Source organism: Narcine bancroftii, chromosome 5 (genome assembly GCF_036971445.1).
Source record: "Narcine bancroftii isolate sNarBan1 chromosome 5, sNarBan1.hap1, whole genome shotgun sequence".
Taxonomy (NCBI): Eukaryota; Metazoa; Chordata; class Chondrichthyes; order Torpediniformes; family Narcinidae; genus Narcine; species Narcine bancroftii.
Genome location: NC_091473.1, coordinates 108117038 through 108138576, shown reverse-complemented (window position 1 = coordinate 108138576; position 21539 = coordinate 108117038). Strand labels below are relative to the sequence as shown.

General features: G+C 41.4%; 1 protein-coding gene across 19 annotated transcripts in view; it reads left to right on the top strand.

Annotated features, from left to right (window-relative positions):
• LOC138763842 (terminal uridylyltransferase 4-like) overlaps positions 1 to 18002 on the top strand; it is a 113662-nt gene extending 95660 nt beyond the window's left edge. For 16 of the 19 annotated variants that reach the window (XM_069938688.1, XM_069938678.1, XM_069938685.1 and 13 more), the window contains 4 exons: positions 13977 to 14095; positions 14520 to 15027; positions 16761 to 16925; positions 17499 to 18002. In XM_069938688.1, coding sequence (XP_069794789.1) covers positions 13977 to 14095; positions 14520 to 15027; positions 16761 to 16925; positions 17499 to 17581 — 875 coding nt within the window. In that variant the 3' untranslated portion in view covers positions 17582 to 18002. Of the gene's footprint in view, positions 1 to 13976; positions 14096 to 14519; positions 15028 to 16760; positions 16926 to 17498 lie in introns of those variants that run through there. The other 3 variants (XM_069938691.1, XM_069938694.1, XM_069938695.1) reach the window with 3 other exon arrangements.
• Positions 18003 to 21539: the final 3537 nt, after the last annotated feature.

Below are 21539 nucleotides of genomic sequence, written 5' to 3'. Positions count from 1 at the left end.
CACATGCCATTATCATCGTCACACACCGTATTTGAGCCATTTCTTCCTCTGTTCCCTACACAAATGGCTTGGGTGTGGCTTTAATTTAGTTCAAGTTCAGGTTTATTTATCATTCGATTGTTCAAGTACCACCCAGCAAAACTGTTCCATCAGTGTAAACACTTCCAACATTATATCACACAGACAAATGATACAAATGCACAGTACGTATATCTAAATATTAAAATAAATAAATATCATTGTAAAATAAATAGTAGAATCATGGATGAGTTGCATGAGCAGTTCATCAGTCATTCAGCAGTCTGACTGCCCATGGGAAGAAGCTGTTTCTTATCCTGGTGGTTCTGGTTCTGATGTATCTCTATCCCAAGGGGAATAGCTGGAAGATGCTGCATGTGGGGTGGTAGGGATTCTCACTTATTTTGAGAGCCCTCTTTAGACAATGATCTTGGAAAACACATCAATTGGGGTGGGGATGGGGAGTGGAGAAGGGGAGTGGAGAAGACCCCAGTGATCATCCCTGCCACTTGATAGAGCTCCTCGAGAAGTTGACAGGATGGTGGCCATTAGCCTTGCCCCATCAGTCTTCACAGGAATTTCTTTAAAAATTTTTGAAGAATCAAAATTAGAATTGATTCAAAGAAATATTGTATTCTAGGAAATACATTAATCTTAACACAATTTACTCTATCTATTAAAGTAATAGCTAACGTATTCCATTTTTCCAAATCATCTCTTATTTTCTTTAATAATGGTAAATAACTTAGTTTAAATTTTTTTAACTGCGGTTCCACATGGATACCTAAATATTTTATCCCAGCATCCAGCCATCTAAATCCAATTACTCATTTGTGCATAATCTCCATTTATTAAGGGCATAATTTCACTTTTATTCCAATTAATTTTATAACCAGGTGCTTCTTCATACTCTTTTAATCTAATTTTAAGATGATGCAAAGAATGTAAAGGATCTGTTAGATAAAACAAAACATCATCTGCAAACAAATTTATTTTATATTCATCCTGATAAAGTGTAATCACTATTGTGCCTTCCTGACAAGTGAGGAGATGTGTGTCACTTCTTAAGTGGAGTCTGGTGAACTTGGGCTCTTCACTCTCTGCACTACCGAGCTATGAAATTAGTGTGAAATGAATATAGATGTGGTAGATGAGACGACTGTTTCCATGCTGTGTTGACTCTTACCTATTCAACATCATAGAGTAGTCAAAAGAGAAGTAAATTTTCACCATGATGTTCTCAATGCCAACAATTTTACTTTTAACTACTCTAATTACATAACTACCATTACAGTCCAAGAACAGAACATCCGGGTCTGCTCATAGCTCATTATGTGATGTATTTGTGACTGAACATGTGGGGAAGAAATAGCTTTTATTACTTTGTTCAGCTTTAGCATAAATTAACTTCCATATCAGTGGGATGGGATAGCAGAAATAGGAGCAGCATTAGCCATTAGCCCTTTAGGCTTGTTCTATTGTTTTGAGATCATGGCTGATCTACAAATTAACTCTATACTCTCCTATGCTTAATATACTTAATAAGGATTGACAAAAAGTTATAAATTTTGGATTTAACATCAGTTGCTTTTGCAGAAATGTGTCCTTCTATCAGCCTTTGTGTTGAGAAGAGTTTCCTGATTGATCCTTGAAAGTCTGAGCTCTGTGCTCTCCAACAATTATCTACTCATAATATCTATCAATATATAGCTATCATTCACATTAATTCCATAAATAGCAGCAGTCCCAGTGTTTATCCTTGTGAGACACCGTATGTTAATTATCTTCAGTAACCCATAATACTACTATTAATCTTAATTCCAAGGAGATTATCTAATTTAATATTTTGGAGTCCAGATATTTTGTTAGGTCTAAGCTGCACTCCACGGCATTTACCCTTTCCAGGGTGTAATGCTTTAAAGAGCTCGTGTTTCTGCTGATATGATTTGATCCATTTATAAACCAAATCATTCAGGATTTTCCACAACCAGAAGCTCTGGATGAATAATGAAATAGGAACCTGCTGAGAGCCAGATCATAGGCATTTAAGTCCGGAGATCCTGAATACCACACAGGAGTAGGGACAACCAATGGAAAGTTATTTCATGGGGAAAGTAGAGATTCCAGACGAGGATAGAAACTACAAAGGATACCTGACAGCTTTGGCAGGGTCTAAAATAATTTAACCTACTAAACCCAGTGCAATAGGAGACAGCAAAGCTTCACTCTCAAATAAGATCAATGATGATCCACTGCTGTCAGTATCTGAAGATGACATGCAGGCTGCCTTCAGGAGAGTGAATCTAAGGAGAACATCTGGTTTGTTCGGAGTACTTGCCCAAGTAGTGAAAACCTGAGCTGTCCAACTGGCCAATGTATTCACAGATATCTTCAATATCTCACACTGTCAGGGCATGGTACTAACCTGTTTCAAACAGGCCTTAATAGTATCGATGCCCAAGACAACTGACCAGTGGCCCTCACATGCACAGTGATAAAATATTTTGAGAAGCTTGTATTGAAGCACATCATATCAGAGCCACGACATGGATCCGTTCCAGTTTGCTTCCATAGTAACAGGTCTTCAGCAGATGAAATCTCACCGGCTCGACACAAAACTCTGGAACACTTGGACAGATAAAATGGATACAACAGGATTACAGTTTATTGATTACAGTTTGGCATTCAACACCACCATCCCCTTAAAACTAATCAGCAAACAGGATTGCTAACCTTGCCATGTTCTAGTGAGGTTAGAAATAGGAGGATAATGCAGCTTAACATGTGGCTAAAGACCTGGTGCAGGAGGGAGGGCATCAGGTTCTGAATCATTGGGCTCTCCTCCAGAGAAGGTGGGACCTGTAACAATGGGACCACTTGCATCTAAACTGAAGGAGGACAAAAACCCTTGCAGGAAGGTTTGCTAGTACTGCTCCAGTGGATTTAAACTAGATTTGCTGTGGGGTGGGAACCAGAGTGCCAGAGCAGACAGAGGTGTGGAGGAAGGAAAAGATGGTGTGAAAATTTAATGCACCATTAGAAGTCAATGGGTTGTACATGGTGGAAATGTTCTAAGGTGCATCTATTTCAATGCAAGGAGTAGGAAAGGCAGACGAGCTTAGAGAGAGTATTGGCACATGGAATTATGACATTGTGACCAATAGTGAAACTTAGTTGCAGGAAGGGCAGATCTGGCAGTTCAACATTCCAGGCTTTAGATACTATAGAATGAGGGGATTGAAAGAGGGAGGAGTGGCATTGCTCATCGGGGAAAATATCACAACTATGGTTAGGCAGGACAGATCAGAGGGCTCGTCTACTGAGGCTATTATGGGTGGAGTTGAGGAACAGGAAAGGTATGACCACACTCAAAGGGTTGTATTATAGGCTGCCCAATAGTCAACAAGAATTGGAGGAGCAGATCTGTAGAGAGATAGTAGACAGCTGCAGGAAACAAGATTGTGATAGTAGGCGATTTTAATTTTCCACTTATTTACTGGGAGTCCCATATTGTAAAAGGGCTGAATGGCTTGGAGTTTGTCACATGTGTTCAGGAAAGCTTACTAAATCAATATATAGAGCTACCAATTAGAGAGTATGCAATAGTGGATCTCATTTTAGGGAACGAGACAAGACAGGCGACAAAAATATGTGCAGGGGAACATTTTGGTTCCAGTGATCATTATGCCATTAGTTTCAAGTTAATTATGGAGAAGGGCAAGGTTTGGGCTTCGGGTTGAGATTCTAAAATGGAGAAAGGCTAATTTTTAGGAAATGAAAAAGGATCTTAAATGTGTGGATTGGGATAAGTTGTTTTTGGGCAAGGATGTGTGAGGTAAGTGGAGGACTTTCAAAGGTGAAATTTTGAGAGTACAGAGTTTGTGTGTTCCAGTCAGGATTAAAGGCAAAGTTAGCAAGCAGAGGGAACCTTGGTTTTTGAGGAATATTGGGGATCTGGTTCAGAAGAAGAGAGGGTGTAAAGCAGGTATAAGCAACATGAAGCTAATGAGATACTTGAGGAGTATACAAAAAGCAAGAAAAACGTCAAGAAATAAATTAGGGAAGCTGAAAGAAGACATAAAGTTGCTTTGGCAGAAATGTGAAGCTTTCTACAGATATATTAAGAGCAAAAGGATCGTAAGGGACAAAATTAATCCCTTTTAAGTTAGAGTGGTCGGCTTTGTCTGGAGCCAAAAGAGATAGGGGAGATCTTAAATGTTTTATTTTTCACCAGTATTTACTCAGGAAACAGGCACAGAGTCATGGGAAGTAAGGAAAACAAGCAGTGAGGTCGTGGAATCTATACAGATTAAAGAAGAGGAAGTGCTTGCTGTCTTAAAGCAAATAGGTGTGGATAAATCACAGGGCCTGACAAGATATTCCCTTGAACTTTGAGGAAGGCTAGCGTAGAAATGGCAGGATCACTTGCAGAAATGTTTAAAATGTCCTTTGCCTTGGATGTGGTAATGGAGGATTGGAGGGTAGCTCAGGTCATTCTGTTGTTTAATAAAGGTTCCAAAAGAAATACAGGTAATCCTCAACTTACGACCGGGTTCCATTCTGAGTGACCAGTCGTATCTTGAAATGGATGCAAGTCAGAAATACAACACAGCAACCACCAAGGCCAGTCTCACCCTAACCACCCGCCCATCTGAGCTCCCGACCGCAGATCCTTGCACTGGCTAACTGTGCATGCTAACATGCGACCACAAATACTCACTCCGCCTGCGCATCCGAGCTCCCGATGCCCAGCCTCTCATGCATCTGAACCGCCGACACCCCGGCCTCCCACACAAGTGGATCACTGATGCCCCAAATAAGAACTTACCACCTGCAGCCATCCCAGTTCCCGAAGCCTTGAAAGAAGCAGATATTATACCTGTACTTATGAAGTCAAAAGTCTAAAAGTCAATTTCCTAACCCCACTTTGGCCTGAAAAAAATGGTCCAAAAATTTGATGATTACACGAGTATATACGGTATTTGTTTTTTTCTGTCGTATGTACAGATGGTTGTAAGTCACTAGATTGTAAGTCCAGGAATACTTGTACTGGAAATTGCAAGCCAGTGAGCCTGATGTCAGTAGTAGGTTAGCTATTGGAACATCTTCTAAGATACTAGATATACCAGTATTTTGATAGCCAGGGACTGATTAGGGATAGTCAACGTGGCTTTGTACGTAGTAGGTCGTATTTAACCGATCTTAGAGAGTTATTCAAGGAAGTTACTAGGAAAGTTGACGAAGGAAATGCTGTGGATATTTACATGGACTTTAATAAGGCCTTTCACAAGGTCCCACATAGGAGGTTAGTCAGGAAGGTTCAGGCACTAGATATTCATGGTGAAGTAGTGAACTGAATTCAACAATAACTGGACGGGAGAAACCAGAGGGTAGTGGTAGATGATTGTTTCTCAAACAGAAAGCCTGTGACTAGTGGTGTGCCTCAGGGATCAATTCTGGAACCATTGTTGTTTGTCATCAGTATCGATGATCTGGATGATAATGTAGTAAATTGGATCAACAAGTTTGCAGATGACACAAAGATTGGAAATGTTGTGGTCAGCGATGAAGGTTTTTAAGGTTGCAGAGGGATCTTGACCAGTGGAAAATGGGCTGAAAAAAGGCAGATGGAATTTAACCTGCACTAGTTTGCATTAAATTCCAGCGCTACAAAATGAAGAGATATCCACACAGTACAAGGGTGAACCAAAAACTGACCTTATTATTTGAATAATCCATCTGGCCCTGTGGGGAATGCCGGCTTCCAGAAGTGACATCAGCACGTCGCTGTGACACTCCTCAGCCAGCGGTGCGCCACATGGTAGCAGTGGGTTCCCTTAGCTCACACATGGCGTCAACTGTGGGCGGCTTCTTGGTAGTGAAGGAGGGCCCGTGCCATCTTGGGATGGCCGACTGTTGTGATTCAGCCCGTCCACCCGCACGGTTACTCGGCTTGCTACATCACACCCCCACCCCCAAATCGCCACTGCCCCCGAGCGGTTTAACTTGCAGCCTCTGGGCGGTCGGCCTCTGCATCTGACCTGGGGTCCTGTGCCAGATGTGCGGCTTTGAGGTGGTCGACTGTGAATCTGTCCAGTCGGCCACCAATGTCTAGTGTAAACATGACACCATCTCTCCATAGTACCTTGAACAGGACTTCGTATGAGCTCTGTAGGGGTGTTCCTTGATGATCTCGCCTTACGAAAATGTAGCGGGTTGACTGTAGGTCTGTGGGGACGTGGCTGGGCGGCGAGCTATATCAAGATGGTGGCGGGGAGAGGGGGCTGTTCACCCGCTTGCACCCTCAATCTCTGGAGGACGTCTAAGGTGCTGGGCTGTGGGCCGGGGGTTGGGGTTGAAATGGATGTCCCCGGGAATGGTGAGAGTGGGAAACTGTACACCATCTCTATGGATGAGGCTGGCAGGTCCTCCAGTGCTGTGCGAATGCCTAGGAGTACCCATGGGTGCTCATCCACCCAGTTCGGGCCATACAGCTGGGCTCTAGGTGGCAGTGGAAACTGCCACAGAATTTAGTCAGGTTGGACCAGAGCGAGGACATGAACTGTGCCCTTCGGTCCAAGGTGATGTGGGTCAGGGCTCCGAAGCGTGTGATCCAGGTGGATAGGAAAGCCCTGGCACACGTCTCCGTGTCACACACAGGTATGTATTGCCTCTGGCCAGCGGGTAAAATGGTCAATTGTCATTAACAAGTACCACATTCCCTAGCTCATGGGGAGTGGGCCGACGAACATGCGTAAACCGGCGTTGCGCTGGCTCAAAAGTCTGGAGTAGAGCTTTCATGTGCTGGTGTCCCTTGGCACACTGGCACTGTAAGCAGGTTCAGGCCCACCAGGTCACATCTCGGCAGAGGACATGCCACATGAACCTTGTCGGCCAGCAGGCGGACCGTGGACCTTATGGAGGAGTGGGATAGGCTGTGGATCTGATGGAAAACCTGCCGTCGCCAGGTCACAGTTAGGATAGGTCTGGGAAAACCAGTGGAGACATTGCACTGCAGGGACAGACCTCCTGGTGAGGGACAGAAATTGCTGATCTTCATGCTGGTGATGGCTGTCTGGTAGGCCTGCACGTCAGCGTCCTCATATCTGGTCCTTGGTGAGCTAACCAATGTTGAGCCCTTCTGAATTTGCGGCGAACTTCGGTTGGACAGTGCGTCAGCCACGACATTGGGCTTGCCTGTGACGTGGTGAATGTCTGTGGTATACTTTGAGATGGAGGAGAGGTGCCATTGTCTCATTGACCATGAGTCTGAGACCTTGCCGAGGCTGTAGGTTAGTGGTTTTTGGTCCGTGTAGGTGGTGAAAACCCTTCCCTCTAGCATTGTATCGGAAATGCCATATCGCCAGTAACAGTGCCAACATTCATGGTCAAATGCACTGTATTTTAGCTCTAGCGTTCGAAGATGCTTATTGAAGAAAGCAAGGGAGCGAGCGTTAGTGCTTGCTCACCCATTGCTTTAGCACTGCACACACTTCTCTGTCTAACGCATCAGTTGTAAGGGCCAGGGGGAGGTCGTTTGGGTGCACAAGCACCATGGCCCTTGCCAGTGCCATTTTTGTGGCGTGGAAGGCTTCTGTGGTATCCGGTGTCCACTGGAACATCTTGTCACTGAGCTTGACGAGGTTGAACAGAGGCTGCATGAGGATGGCTGCTTCCGGTAGGAAGCAATGATAGAAGTTAACCATCCCCAGGAACTCCTGCAGGACTTTGATCATCCTCGGCTTGGGGAAATTTTGAATGGCCTCTACCTCGTTGGTGTGGCGTGGCTCTCTCTAGGGTGATGCGGTATCCCAAAAAGTCTATTGTCTCTAAGCCGAACTGCAGCAGTCTGTCAAACAGGAGGGTCAGATGCGTCCTGTGAGTGCTGGCCTCAGGGCTGGCAATGAGGATGTTGTCGAAATAGATGAAGATGAAATCGAGGTCCCTGCCAACCATGTCTATTAATCACTGGAACATCTGGGCTGTGTTTTTTAGTCTGAAGGGCATCCGCAGGAACTCAAAAAGGCTGGAGGGTGTGATGATTTCTGTTTTCGGAACATTGCTGGGGTGTACCGGAATCTGGTGCTATCCTTTGACGAGATCCACCTTGGAGAAAACTCGGCAGCGTTGTATCGAAGTCCAGGACACGTGAGATGGGGTTTCTGTCTTGGACTGTCACCTCGTTTAGTCACTGCATGGGTGCCAACTGCCGGAGATCTTCAGCACCATGTGGAGTGGGGAGGCCCATGGGCTGTTTGAACGGCGGATGATCCCCAGCTCCTCCATGGCAGTGAACTTGGCCTTGGCTTGTTGGAGCTTTTCTTGTGGGAGATGCTGGACCCGTGCGTGCTCTAGGGGCCCAGCGGTCTCGATGTGGTGCTCCAAGCCATGTGGTGGGTTAGAGTCATGGAAGTTTGGGGCCGGTAAGGCTGGGAACCTGGCCAGTAGGTGGGCGTACTCATCTCGGTCCAGGGCATGGATCCCTAATGGCAGGAAGGAACTTTGCTGCAGGGTGAGGGGGAAAGACTGGAACATGGTAGCATTCACTAAACAGCAGTTTGTGTGCCCTTAGGAGGTCCGCTCCGAGTAGTGCCTAGCCCACAGCCGTGATTGTGCACTCCCATTGGAAGACTGTGTCTGCTACGTGGATGGTAACCAGACAGGTCCCATAGCTCGGGATGGAGGATCCATTAGCTGCTTGCAGGAGGAGGCCCTTGGGCTTGTGTCTGGCCTCGAAATACGTCGGCGGGATGAGGCTGATTTCTGCACCCATGTCGACTAGGAAGTCCCTCTTTGTACATTGATCTCTGAGGTAGAGTAGGCCTTTCAGAGCGCCAAATGCCGAGGCCACCATCGGCAACTGGCTTGTCCGTCTCCCTTCGTCATATTAGATCTGAGCATGGAGTAGTGCACCGCTGGGCATTCTGGCCCCATTGGCGGTAGTAGAAACAGAATTCACTGTGCTTCTCTGTGTGCCTGTTACATTGCTGCTGTGCCACAGCCACTGTTGGGGTTTCCAGCAGGCTGGTCGTGATGGCAATGCCGACAGGCTGCATGTGGAGGGAGCTCTGCTGTGGAGTGTGAAAGAGCCTGTCTGCCCTTCTTGGCTACCAGATGCGGGGAGCTGAAATCCATGTCCGAAACCACTGAGGAAATGTGTACCGGGAGCTTGAAGATGAATAGGTCCTCAAAGAGGAAAACCGTCTGTATGGCCATCCGCTAGGGCTTACATCTCATGCATAAGCTTGGAGGGATTTCTGTCACCCAGGCCCTGCATGTTTAAGATCTGTATGCCGCACTTGTGCTGGCTGAATTCTAGGGAATCGAGGAGGAACTGCTTGTACTTGCGCTCCATTAGTGGGTTCTCCACAAAGGAGCTTACTTTGGCAGTGGTGGCAGGATCCAGAGCACAGACGATGTGCCAGGACATGGCGTCCTCGGAGACGATTCCCCTGATGTGGAACTGGGACTAGCCAGCTCCTGGGCTGGTTTTCCCAGAAGGGCAGTAAATGCACGCCCACCACGTTGGTCTCAGCCGTTGCGACTAGTAGTAGTAACAGATTCTTGCATTCTGAAGTGTTCAATGTGGGTTCCAAGATGTTGGAACGGTTGGGGTCACGACTGTAGTGACTGCTGCGGTAGCGCTACAAAATGAAGAGATGTCCACACAGTACGAGGGTGAACCAAAAACTGACTATTATTTAAATTCACTGCTTTGCCCTGTGGGGAACGTCCACTTCTGGTGATGAATGCTCTGGCTTCCGGAAGTGGCGTCAGTGTGTCACTGCATCACTCCTCTGCTGGCAGTGTGCCATACGGAAGCGGGGGATTCCCTTAGCTCGCAAGTGGTGTCAACGCAGGTTTCTTCTTGGTAGTGAAGGAGGGCCTGGGCCAGCTTGGGATGGCTGACTGTTGCAGCGATCTGGCCTGTCCACCCGCGTGGTCACTCGGCCTGCTACAAGGTGTTGCATTTTAGAAGGACAAACCAAGAAAGGACATACGCACTAAATGGTAGGGCACTCGGAAGTGCAGTAGAACAGAGGGATCTGGGAATACAAATACTTAATTCCCTGAAAGTGGTGTCATAGATAGATAAGGTTGTAAAGAGAGCCTTTGGCATACTGCCCTTCATAAATCAAAGTATTAAGTGTAGGAGTTGGGATGTCATGGTAAAGTTGTATAAGACATTAGTGAGGCCAAATTTGGAATATTGGTCACTTATCTACAGGAAAGGTATCAATGAGATAGAGACCGAAGAAGATTTATTAGGATGTTGCCTGGATTTCAGGAACTGAGTTACAGGGAAAGCCTAAACAGGTTAGGACTTTATGCCCTGGAGAGTAGAAGAATGAGGGAAGATGTGATAGTGGTATTTAAAATTCGGGATAGACAGAGTAAATGTAGATGGGGTTTTTCCACTGAGGGTAGGTGAGTTTCAAACCAGAGGACTTGGGTTAAGAGTGAAAGGGGAAAAGTATAGGGGGATCTTCTTCACATAGAGAGTGGTGGGAGTGTGGAACAAACTGCCAGCTGAGGTGGTGAATGCAGGTTCAATTTTAACATTTAAGAAGAATTTGGACAGTTACATGGATCTGAGAGGTATGAAGGGCTATGAATTTGGAGTAAGTCAGTGGTTCTCCACAGACTGGAAAGACCAAAGGGGCCTGTTTCTGAGCTGTAGTGTTCTATGGTTCTAAACTGAAACTCTGCTGCTTTATTCCCTGCATAATCATGCGTCAATTTGAAAACCTTTTAAATATTACTATGGTATCTCTGCTTCCATGATTACCCCTGCCAGCCAAGCCAGGGATCTATTACTCCAAGTTAAAAAAAAACCTGTCCTAGACTTCACCATAGAACATTACAGTACCTTTAAACTTACCTCCCCATCATCTTAAAACATGCCCTCTAGTAATGTGACATTTTACACTGGGAAAAAAAATTCTGCCTGTCTACCTTATCTATGATTCTCTTCAGCCTCTGATGCTCCAGAGTAAACTACCCAAGTTATTCAGTAAAACCACTGGTATCCAGCACCTATGGGAATTGGTAGATGCTGGATAAGTGAATTTTCCAGTTGCTTGAGATTGAATGTTGTGTAATTGGCGAACTAATGAAGAGGTGCACCAATTTTAAATTACTGGTTTTTTTTAACCTACTTGAAGTCTTTTTTTTCCGGTTGCTTGAACTCCATCCAATAACTGGTTTTACTGAACAGGTACACAATCCTTTATCCAGACATCTAAAATCTGGAAAGCTCCAAAAACAGGCATTTTTTTCCTGGTGCTGGTACAGCGGAGGGAGAGAGAGAGACAGCAGCACAACTAGGTTGGGCGGATGTGGGGGGGGAGAGACGGCAGCGCGACTTGGGCAGGTGGGGAGGAGAGAGACAGCAGCGCGATTTAGGCGGGCAGGGAGGAGAGGGACGGCAGCGTGACTCGGGCGGGCGGGGTGGAGAGAGACAACAGCATGACTCGGGCAGGCGGGGGGGAGGATAGAGATGGCAGCGTGACTCAGGAGGGCAAGTGGGAGAGAGACTGCAGCATGACTGGAAGGAGGTGGATACGGCAGCACAAATCAGGTGGGCTTAAATCTGGTGCAACTGACTTTTGTTCTGAAATCTGGAAAAATTCTAAATTCGGAACACACTGTCCCCCAAGGGTTGCGGATAAAGGATTGTGTACCTGTACTTCCATCTACAGGCTTTACAATTCGATTTTTCTTTATGTCGCTGGTAAACCTGGATACATGGTCTTCTTTCCCAATATCTATTACATGACTAGCTGAGATCGAAATAGAAATCCATGTTTGATATCCATGCTGATGATCTCCAATTCCTACTACTTGACCAATTTCCTTTTTTCCTTTTTTTTTTAAAATATTTTATTTACCTTTTTAAAGCCAAACACGCAATCAACAAAGAAAAAATGAATAGAGTAAAAATAATAATCTTTGATACATGGTGACTGTAATCTCCACCCCCCCCCCACCCACCCTCCCATGAAAGGTAATAAAGAAATGCAGTAAAAGAAAAGGAAAGAAAGAGAGATAGAGGGATTATCGGGGATCCATCGTCTACCCCATAAGTTTCACATTTTCATGGTTTACCTAGATCTCGTGGGGACATTAGCATGGGGGCACAATTAAAAATTTGCACCTACGTTTTGTAGATATGGCTGCCATATTTGTAAGAACATGTCATACTTATTTCTTAGGTTGTAGGTAATCTTCTCAAGGGGAACACAACTAAGCATTTCCGCATTCCAATGGGCTATATCTAGATGTGAATTAGACTTCCAATTAACTGCTATACATTTTCTGGCTCTTGACAAATATTGTTTGATGTTGAGACAACCTCATTTTAGGTCTTACACTGGCAATATTCCCCAGTAAGAATAGTTCTTGGGTTCTGATACAGGAAATTGAATTCCTGTAATTTGCTCTAAGTTTCCCCAGATCCAACCAAAAGGGTCTTACCTTGGAACATGCCCAAGTTGAATGCAAAAAAGCCCCTATCTCCTCACTGCACCTAAAGCATTGATCCAAAATGTCTGATTTCAATTTATTTAATTTTTGCAGTGTGAGATGTGACTGGTGCAAAAAATAATATTGCACTAATCTATATCTTGCATTTACTGTATTTGTCATATAGACCCGACAAAATCGGACCTGTTTTGATCACCAATACTTATATTTAAGTCTGATTCCCATAGGAACATAGGAGGTAGGAACAGGAGTAGGCCAAAAATGGCCCATAGAGCCTGCTCCGCCATTCAATACGATCATGGCTGATCTAATTTATGACCTAACCCCACCTACCTGCCTTCTCCCCATATCCCCTAATTCCTCTATCATGTAAAAATTTATCTAACCAAATTTTAAATATGTTTAAAGAGGCAGCCTCAACCACTTCCCTGGTTAGAGAATTCCAAACATTCACTACTCTCTGGGAAAAACTATTTTTCCTCATCTCTCTCCTAAATCTACTCCCCCGAATCTTGAGACTGTGTCCTCTCATTTTAGTTTCCCCGGCCAGCTCAAAAAACCTTTCTACATCTATCCTATCCATACCCTTCATAATCCTATGTTTCTATAAGATCTCCTCTCATTCTTCTGAACTCGAGTGAATACAATCCTAGATGATTTAATCTTTCATCATGTCAACCCCTTCATCCCAGGGATCAACCTAGTAAACCTCCTCTGGACCGTCTCCAAAGCCAGTATATCCTTCCTGAAATATGGAGACCAGAACTGGACTCAGTACTCCAGGTGCGGTCTCACCATCTCTGTCTAGACTTGTGTATCCCCTTTGGGGCTCCCATTTGAAATAAGAGATTGTTGAAGTAAATTTTGTGTTTCTCTTTCGAATCAGTCTCCACATCACTACATTTTAATAGAGTCATTGTCGGGACCAGTTTATCCCTTAAATAGGTTAGCAATACCAAACTTTTTATTGTTCAAGTGTTACAAGTTCCCCCTGGTCATAACAGTCCTCGATATTTGGGACCAGGTATCTAAAATCTTATGCCCCTTTGCTTTGTTTATTCAACAACTTGGGTTGGGCCATAATTAGGAACAATTATTGGATAGCAGAATGATGCCTCACATTGGAACCATTTGTAGAGAAATGGTTTGTTTGAATTGCTTTTCAGGGCAAGTCCCTAATCTGTGTTACAGATTACTAAGTGCCAAGGGACCTCATATTTCTGAAAAGCCAAAAGAGTAATCCAAGCCCCAGTTGTCCAAAGCAAGATTAATATATTTCATTTGCCACCCCTGACAAAGGAAGGGCAATCCATTCCTTTCTTTGAAGATTTTAGATATTTCAAAAAGGATTTTCTAGTCATGAGTGACATGTAGAAGCAAAGAGAAAAAAAAATGAGTGCAATAGTTCAAAACAGTAATGTTATTCAGTAAACATTTGTTTGGCATTTGAGAGTTTGTATTTTTTCCTGAAGTTCCTCAGGGTACACGGAATCTGACCACTATACAGACAGTAGCTACTTCCCAGCCATCAGTATCACATTCAGAACATCATCAGGATTACTCACAACGTAGCAGACAGCCTTCAGAAAGTGTAAGTCGTTTGTTTTTGCTTCTTGCAGTTGCACAGGGTTTCCTCCAGCCTTGAAGACTCGAATGTTGAAACTGGCAAATGTAATTATTCTCCCCCAAATTATTTTTTAAAGCTTACTGCCCTGGAGTAATCCCTGGTTGCAAATGAAATGAATTTAACAAATTGTATGAGAATTAAGATGCCACAGTTAAGCCAAATCTTTATATTTACAGCCATGCAGTTGTAATGACCTATTTATATTTGAAAATGGTGTATCAAATCAATCATTTGGAACTTATCACTTTACCCTACCTTCCCACACACAATATTTTGTAAATTATTTCCTTCCGTCTTAAAACATGGTTTAGTGAAAGAATGTTAGAAACTGGAAAACCATTACCTGAGCAATAGTTGGTCTCATTGCTTTTTTGTTTCTAATTTTCAGTCAGAACCACATCAGAGGCCTCCTTATTCTCCTCAAACTGCGCATCAGCAAATAACACCAAATGCATCTCAAACAGTTTCTATTACCCATCCACAGACTCAACAGGCTGGTTCTCAAAATAAACTTCCACAGACACTTGCTCAACCAACCCATCAGGTTCAGTTACCCCTGTTTCCATACGCTCAGCGTCATCCAGGTCAGTATTCCAATCTGCATAGCCTGAACCCCATTCAGTCACACAGACCACACCACCAGGTACAAATACCGACTAGCAATTGGCCTGCTGTCCTTCAGTGTGCATCTGGTAACCATCATAACATGCCTTTCCCAATGCGGTCTGGCAGCAACACAGCTAATCCCAACAGTATGAATCTCAATGATCCTAGTATCATCTTTGCTCAGCCTGCTCCCAGGCCTATGGGTATCTCCAACACTCCTCACGATGGACAGTGGCACAATCACATGACTCGCAGCACACTAATGGGAAATGGCACTCTGGGAGCTTCAGGTATATTTCTTTTTCTCATTATATTAATAAGTAGCTTTTATTCTTCTAATATGCTGTAATGGACATGATTAATTTTACATATATAATTCTTTCAACATTTTAATAGTACAGGTACAGTATCCTGTATCCGAAGTACTTGGGACAAGATGTTTTTTGGGTTTTTTTCCAGTTTTTGGAACTATGGAACTAAGTAGCACAATAACATCAGCAGAATACCTGTATCAGCGGTTAAACAACAAACAAGGCAGGCTTTTTAAGCACCAACATGACGTCACAAGTGGAAAATTCACATGAAATAATGTACTTACAAAAAAATTGATCTCTGCTTACAAAAGAAGATAAATGCAGCATCAAACACTAGAAATTCTCCTTGATGGCTTTTTCATATGGCAGTGCCAATGGTTTTTGTCTTTTGCCGCTGGTAGTCCCGCTCCTGACTGGGAGCCCGAGGTGATTTCTTCGATGCGAACAACACCGCACCTGATGTTGAGAATGGAGTGGCCGGCTGCTGAAGACTTGGACCCAGCTCCATTTGGCATTTTCCCGGCCAGAAGCAAAGATTTTATTTTGTTCCACAGAGCACTGAGGTACCAAACTGGCGCTAACAGAGCATCAAAGCCCCATATGGGCAAGTCAAGTGGTAAAATTTTTTTCAACTTATGATGTCATGTCAGCACTTAAAAAAAAAAATTGGTTTTTGGATCTTTTCGGAATTTCGGATACGGGGTATTCGACCTGTATATGTGTTTTATTTAAAATAATAGAGCTAAAATACATAATGACAGAGGAGCAAAATTATCATTTGAAATGATAAATGAGGTTTGCAACAATGTTAATGATCTGTGGTGGCACTGCCTTGATAATTAACACCCAATTACAGAGATGTTATGATGACAAATCTGTGCTGATTTAGCTTTTGGAATGCTATAATTACCCTCCAGAATTAGCTGGCTCTTCTCCCATTCATTCCATATATTGATGTCAATGTAAAGTTGTAGATTGACATGAGTTTGTGCTCAAGAAATGAGGGAAGGATCGAACAATATATACTGTTGGGAAAAGTTACAACTTTTTCCATATGATCTTGTATGGAAATGAAAGAAAGCCAGTACAGCAAAATACACCTGCAAAATTGATTATTGTGGGCAGTATTTTGAAAATCATAAAATTACAAAATAAATGTTAAAAAGACCTATTGATTTGAGAGAAAAATTATGACCAATCATGCGATGTGGTTTAAAAAATGCCAACAGAAAAATTCCATCTGAACAATTATTATGACGATTAAAAGTGTGGCGCCAACAGAAACAAAAACAAGTGACTAATGATTTTAGGATGTTTTTGGAGGGTAATTGAGCTTATAATTATGCATTTTTGTAAAATTATCCTGAGTTAACTTTATTTTATAAAACAATCATCAATAAGAACATTTAGCTGATTACTGGTAAAAGGGTTATTAAAACATGTAGTGTTTTTGAATTTAATAATATTTACCTCTAACATTTGTTTTCAACTATTATTGATGAAATACATCTTGCCACAAAATATGTTAATGTTACCTATTGCAAGGCTAAAACAGAATATTTCACAAGAAATAATAAAGGAAAAAAATACATGTCCCTCAGCTTGAAAAGGAGACAAAAGAATGCACTTTATAGGTTGCTTAATCATTTTAGGCAATTATGTCTTAAAACAAACATGTGACTTTTTTTTCCCCCCCCATGGAAACATAGATCAAAGGTTTCAGGGACAATTTACAAAACTAAATCCTCCACCCATACCTTGGGAGCATCATCCTGTTCATTTTCAAGCAACGTGGCCTTACAGAATGCCTCAAAACTTCATTCAGCAGGGAAATACGAACTATCCTCAGCAGAACAAATCCTTCTATTCTCAAGGTACCAAATAAAAACAAACCATTCTGGTCTATTGCTTAGTGATAAGGCAGATAAATATAAGAATATTGCTTCTAAGCTTGTATGTATTCCCCAAAGTATTATAAAAGATTTTGAAACCAAGTAATTACCATTAGAATTTTAGTAGTCTTTCACCCAGATTATAATAGACCAAAAAAAAACAAATATTTTTCACATTAAATTATAAACACAGGGATCTCTTAGTTTTCTGTACCAAGATTTTTTTTGTAGAAGTTATTCCTAGAGCTACAGAGAAAATAATCTTTGAACTCATTGGTTTGAATCTTCCTCTCATTCCAATTGATCAAGATTTTCTTTGGAATCACATACGCTATTGCATGTGCATGTTGACTGTTTAGAATACAAGGAATAGAAACATTGAGTGCCATGAAATCTAGAAAGAAGCTAGCTCATGCTTCTGATTAATTTGATAACTAAACCTCGCATATAAGGAGACATCAGCTAATTTTGTAAATTGTAAACTAAGTTTGTCATCATTCATTCAAAGTAGAACAAGTTTACCTGTAAAACATGTCCACCTGTCTCCTTTGGCAGGTTCTACAATCCACAGTAACCAGCATTTTCCAATCATGCAACAAGGAAGAGGACGGATGAACTTCATTCAACAAAAGAAATGACTTAAGTGGAACTCCACACAATATACAATTACAGACCTTATTTGGAAAGGGGAAGAACAAAATTATTTTAAGACTGTTTTTAAACTGTATGATGTGTGTATATAGACCAAACTTGATTGTAATTTTTAATAGTTTTTTGTTGCAATGCACCACAATGTGATTTATGATACAGATCACATCTATTTTAATGCCTCCCATTTTTGAAGGTGGGGAAAAATCATTTTTGTTTGCTGATGCAACTGTAAAAAGCCTTTTTAAAAAAAACTGGATTTATTTTCTCTGTATTCATACTTTAGCTGCCTCAGACTTTGTATATGGTTCTTAAAAAAAGAAAATATGGTTTAAAGATGGTCAGCTGTGTTCAGAACAGAAGTATATAGTGCCAAAAGCCTTTTAAAAATAAACTGTAGCTTTTTAATAATTTTGTATTACATAGTTATTTCTTCCCAACTTTCATTCATACCACTAATATTAGCAGTCTCAATTTCACATGGTAACAACTGTTTCACAGCTGATTTGTTGAATTAGTACTAAAGCAAGGATACAGGCCATTCAGCCTTCTGTAGCCATTTTTATTAAGCACTCAGCCTTGTATGCATTGGCATTTCAATTTCAAGTGCTTAGTTGTGAGAGTGTTGTGGGAATACCAGCTTCAAGCAATATATTCCACATTTTAATCATCCCATTGGGTGAAAAAATATCCACAAATTCTTCTCTATTTTCTACCTAAAACATGCTCTCTGATTCCAGAAATCTATAACATTCATATTAAAAATAAACAAAACCTTCCATTCATGGATAGCTCAGGGCCATCCACAGCCATCTTTTAACTACAGGTGCTATGTATTTGAACTGCACAGTGAAATTAGAGTTCTGTAGCCAGTATCCAGCATGAAAAAGAAGCCCTGGGGTTATTCATACAAATTAAAAAGGTAGTGGTTTTGTTTGGTGCTATTTGTAGTAGAGCTACGCCGCAGCTAAAACTACGTTTTCTCTGTTATCTTGTGCATCAGTGAGCACCTTTTGTTTGAGAATGCCATTTGCAAATGTTATCATACAAGATAATTGAGTCACTTTGTCTTTTTTTTGCCTGCCCATTTTTGCAATTTCACTGTGACAACAACCTGAACTGCAATAACTTTTGATTTAATCCAGTGAATATGAAAATTAATTTTAAGACATTCAGAACAGAGGTGGAATTTGACTTTTGGATAGCATTCTGACCTTCCAGTTATTAAATTCCCAATCTGACGATATGGTCATTGGCACTTGCTGTCCTTCACCATACTATCTTTAACTGCAAGCCTGACAACCATCCCAGAGAATTCTCAGAAACATCTACCTTTGAAAGGAACAGCCCGTGACACTGGCCATCAGAAGCACATGAGAACCAGAAAGTGTGGAGGGTGCACCTCCAAACACGATGTACTGTACTAGTGGGCATGGATTTGTCACTGTACAAGTCTGGGATATTCAAATTATGTCCTGTTGGCACTAACTGCAATTTCAAATCATTTTAAATGAGCTGAAGGGGATTAATAAATCCATGCTTTTATCAGCACCCTTCAAATTACTCAAATGATTGGTCATTATCAGCATCCACTAAACTTTGTTTTTTTTTCAAGCATTCATCTTAAATCTATGATTTAAATCATAGCTGGTCTGCAGAAACTCGATGAATAAATTCTCAGTTTTTCTTCATGGTTGATTGACCAAAAATACTCAGGAGAGGTCCACTCAAATTGATTTGTAATAAAAATAGTTTTTCAAAGGGGAAAAATTAAAATTAGGTCATCTTTGGACTTTTGAAGACCTTCATTGTGGATTTTTGCAAAACTAAGAGTTCACTCCATATCCTTCTGCTAAACTTAACACATGCAAGATTTTAGGGTTGTTTTGTTATTACACAGCTCACACGGACATTTCATTTTATTATGTATCCTTAGATGTAAGGTACAATTATAAAGAGCTGAAAACATCATAATCTGTGGGGCGTGAAAATCTGAGGAACAAACATCATTCAAAAGAAGCTGTATCACTGAGTCTCTTAATGACCCAATAAAAACACTCATCTCGATGATCCTTGGCTGAAAGTATTGAGAGAAATAAAGTTGCTGAAGGATCTTAATTGTTCCCAGACATTTCTTAAAACACCAAAAATTAGTGATTAGTTTTTAGATATGCTGAAGTTGTCTAATATTTTGTTGGCACACAATTGCTTTCAGGTATAGTGATCCTATCCACCGGAATATTATTAAATTTTTTTTAAAAAGTGGTATACTCTGGAATCACTTTATCATTATGCCCTGGTCCACTGCTTATTTAAAAATTATGATTTGTTTCACATCTCCCTATACCCACAGCCATACCAATCCCCATACAAGAGTGAACAGTTCCAATAGTCAGTCTCTGGCCAAGTTATATTAAAATATTTAAATTTAAAATAATTTTATTTAAGTACTCGATCAACCTGCTTTTTGCATGGAATTTGGAATGTCAAAAGGATTCTCCAAATGCAGGTTTTAAATGGCCTTCATGTTGTTTAGAAATAGTAAGTCTCCTATAGCTAAGTTGTAGTCAGAGGGGAAAATATGATAACGTACTATTTTCTTATTTACCATCATCATCTATCCTGCCTTGTAACTTGTATTTATTCTTTCTTGCTACAATTACATTTCATTCTCATCCAACTATCCTAACCCTGAGAAAATCCTTTCTACTATATTTTCAATCAGAACCACAAACTGGTTCATATGTTCCATTTATTTTATTTGCATTACCACTTCATAATTGTAGAGCAGAAATTTTGAAATACAACACAATTGCTGCAGTTTATCACTTCTTGAATGCTTCCAGTGCCTTCGCCACTGCTACTCCCGGAAATATTTTCCAAGAGCTGATTAGTGTTTGAAGAATTTCCTCAATTTCCTATTTTAAATTTTATAATTTATGCACTTTATTTCTATTATTAAAAAGGTATTTAAACTACTTCTGATCTAAATTACAAACAATCCCTCCCTGATACTGCCATACTCTAGAGAAACATTACTCCCACTGTGTCATTTCCCACCTCCACACTTCCAGTACACATTTTTCGTATCCCATTTATGCGACCAAATTTTCCAATAGAATTTATTCATCATTTTCCAATATAAGTAATATGTCAGATTGTGGAAGCAGAATGCTACATGAAATCCATAATTCAAAAAGGCATGCATGTTGTGTTCTCTGTGGCATAAATTGTGAACTCTGATTCACTCTGAGCGAAATAAAGAAAATATCCTTAAGAATTTTTAGGTACACTCAGTATTAAGCTCCTCTTGTAACACTAATATCCCAAGTGATATTTGAGGAAATTATTAAACTTAAGGCTAGGGATTTACATTCAGGATTGCAGAATATTTAACCATTGTTGTGGGGAGTTGCAAAGCAGGAGCATGTTGGACAAGTTTGGTTTTTGAGAGGAAACACTGGAGCATTAGGGCTTGGAAGCAAATGCACAGTAATCAATGTTGAGATGAAAACAATTGTAGCTTCACCCAGAATTCAAAATTGTTTGCATAGAGAGAGTCAGAGGGTTGTGGGGTTGAATGAAGTTACAGACAGGGAGGATGAACAACTTGGAGAATTAACAAGGATGACGACATGTCAAGAATTAAAGCAATGGTCAGTGTGGAATGGGATTTATATAGCAATGATCAAAATAAACCAGCTGAGCTTTATGAAATGTAGAGCAGTGGCATAATCAAGTGTGAAACAAAGTCAAGGGTGAAGGTTTTGAAAGTACAATAGATGATCTATTCCTTTGTCTAGGATGTTAAGTATTATAGAGATAGAAGTATTTTTTGAGGGTAAGGAAAATGAAGCTAGGATCCAACAATGTATTCAACCCGATGTGTGGCTAAAATTTTGGCAAGGATGAAGCATTTGTCAACTAAAATGCCAGCTTTGGTCTTTT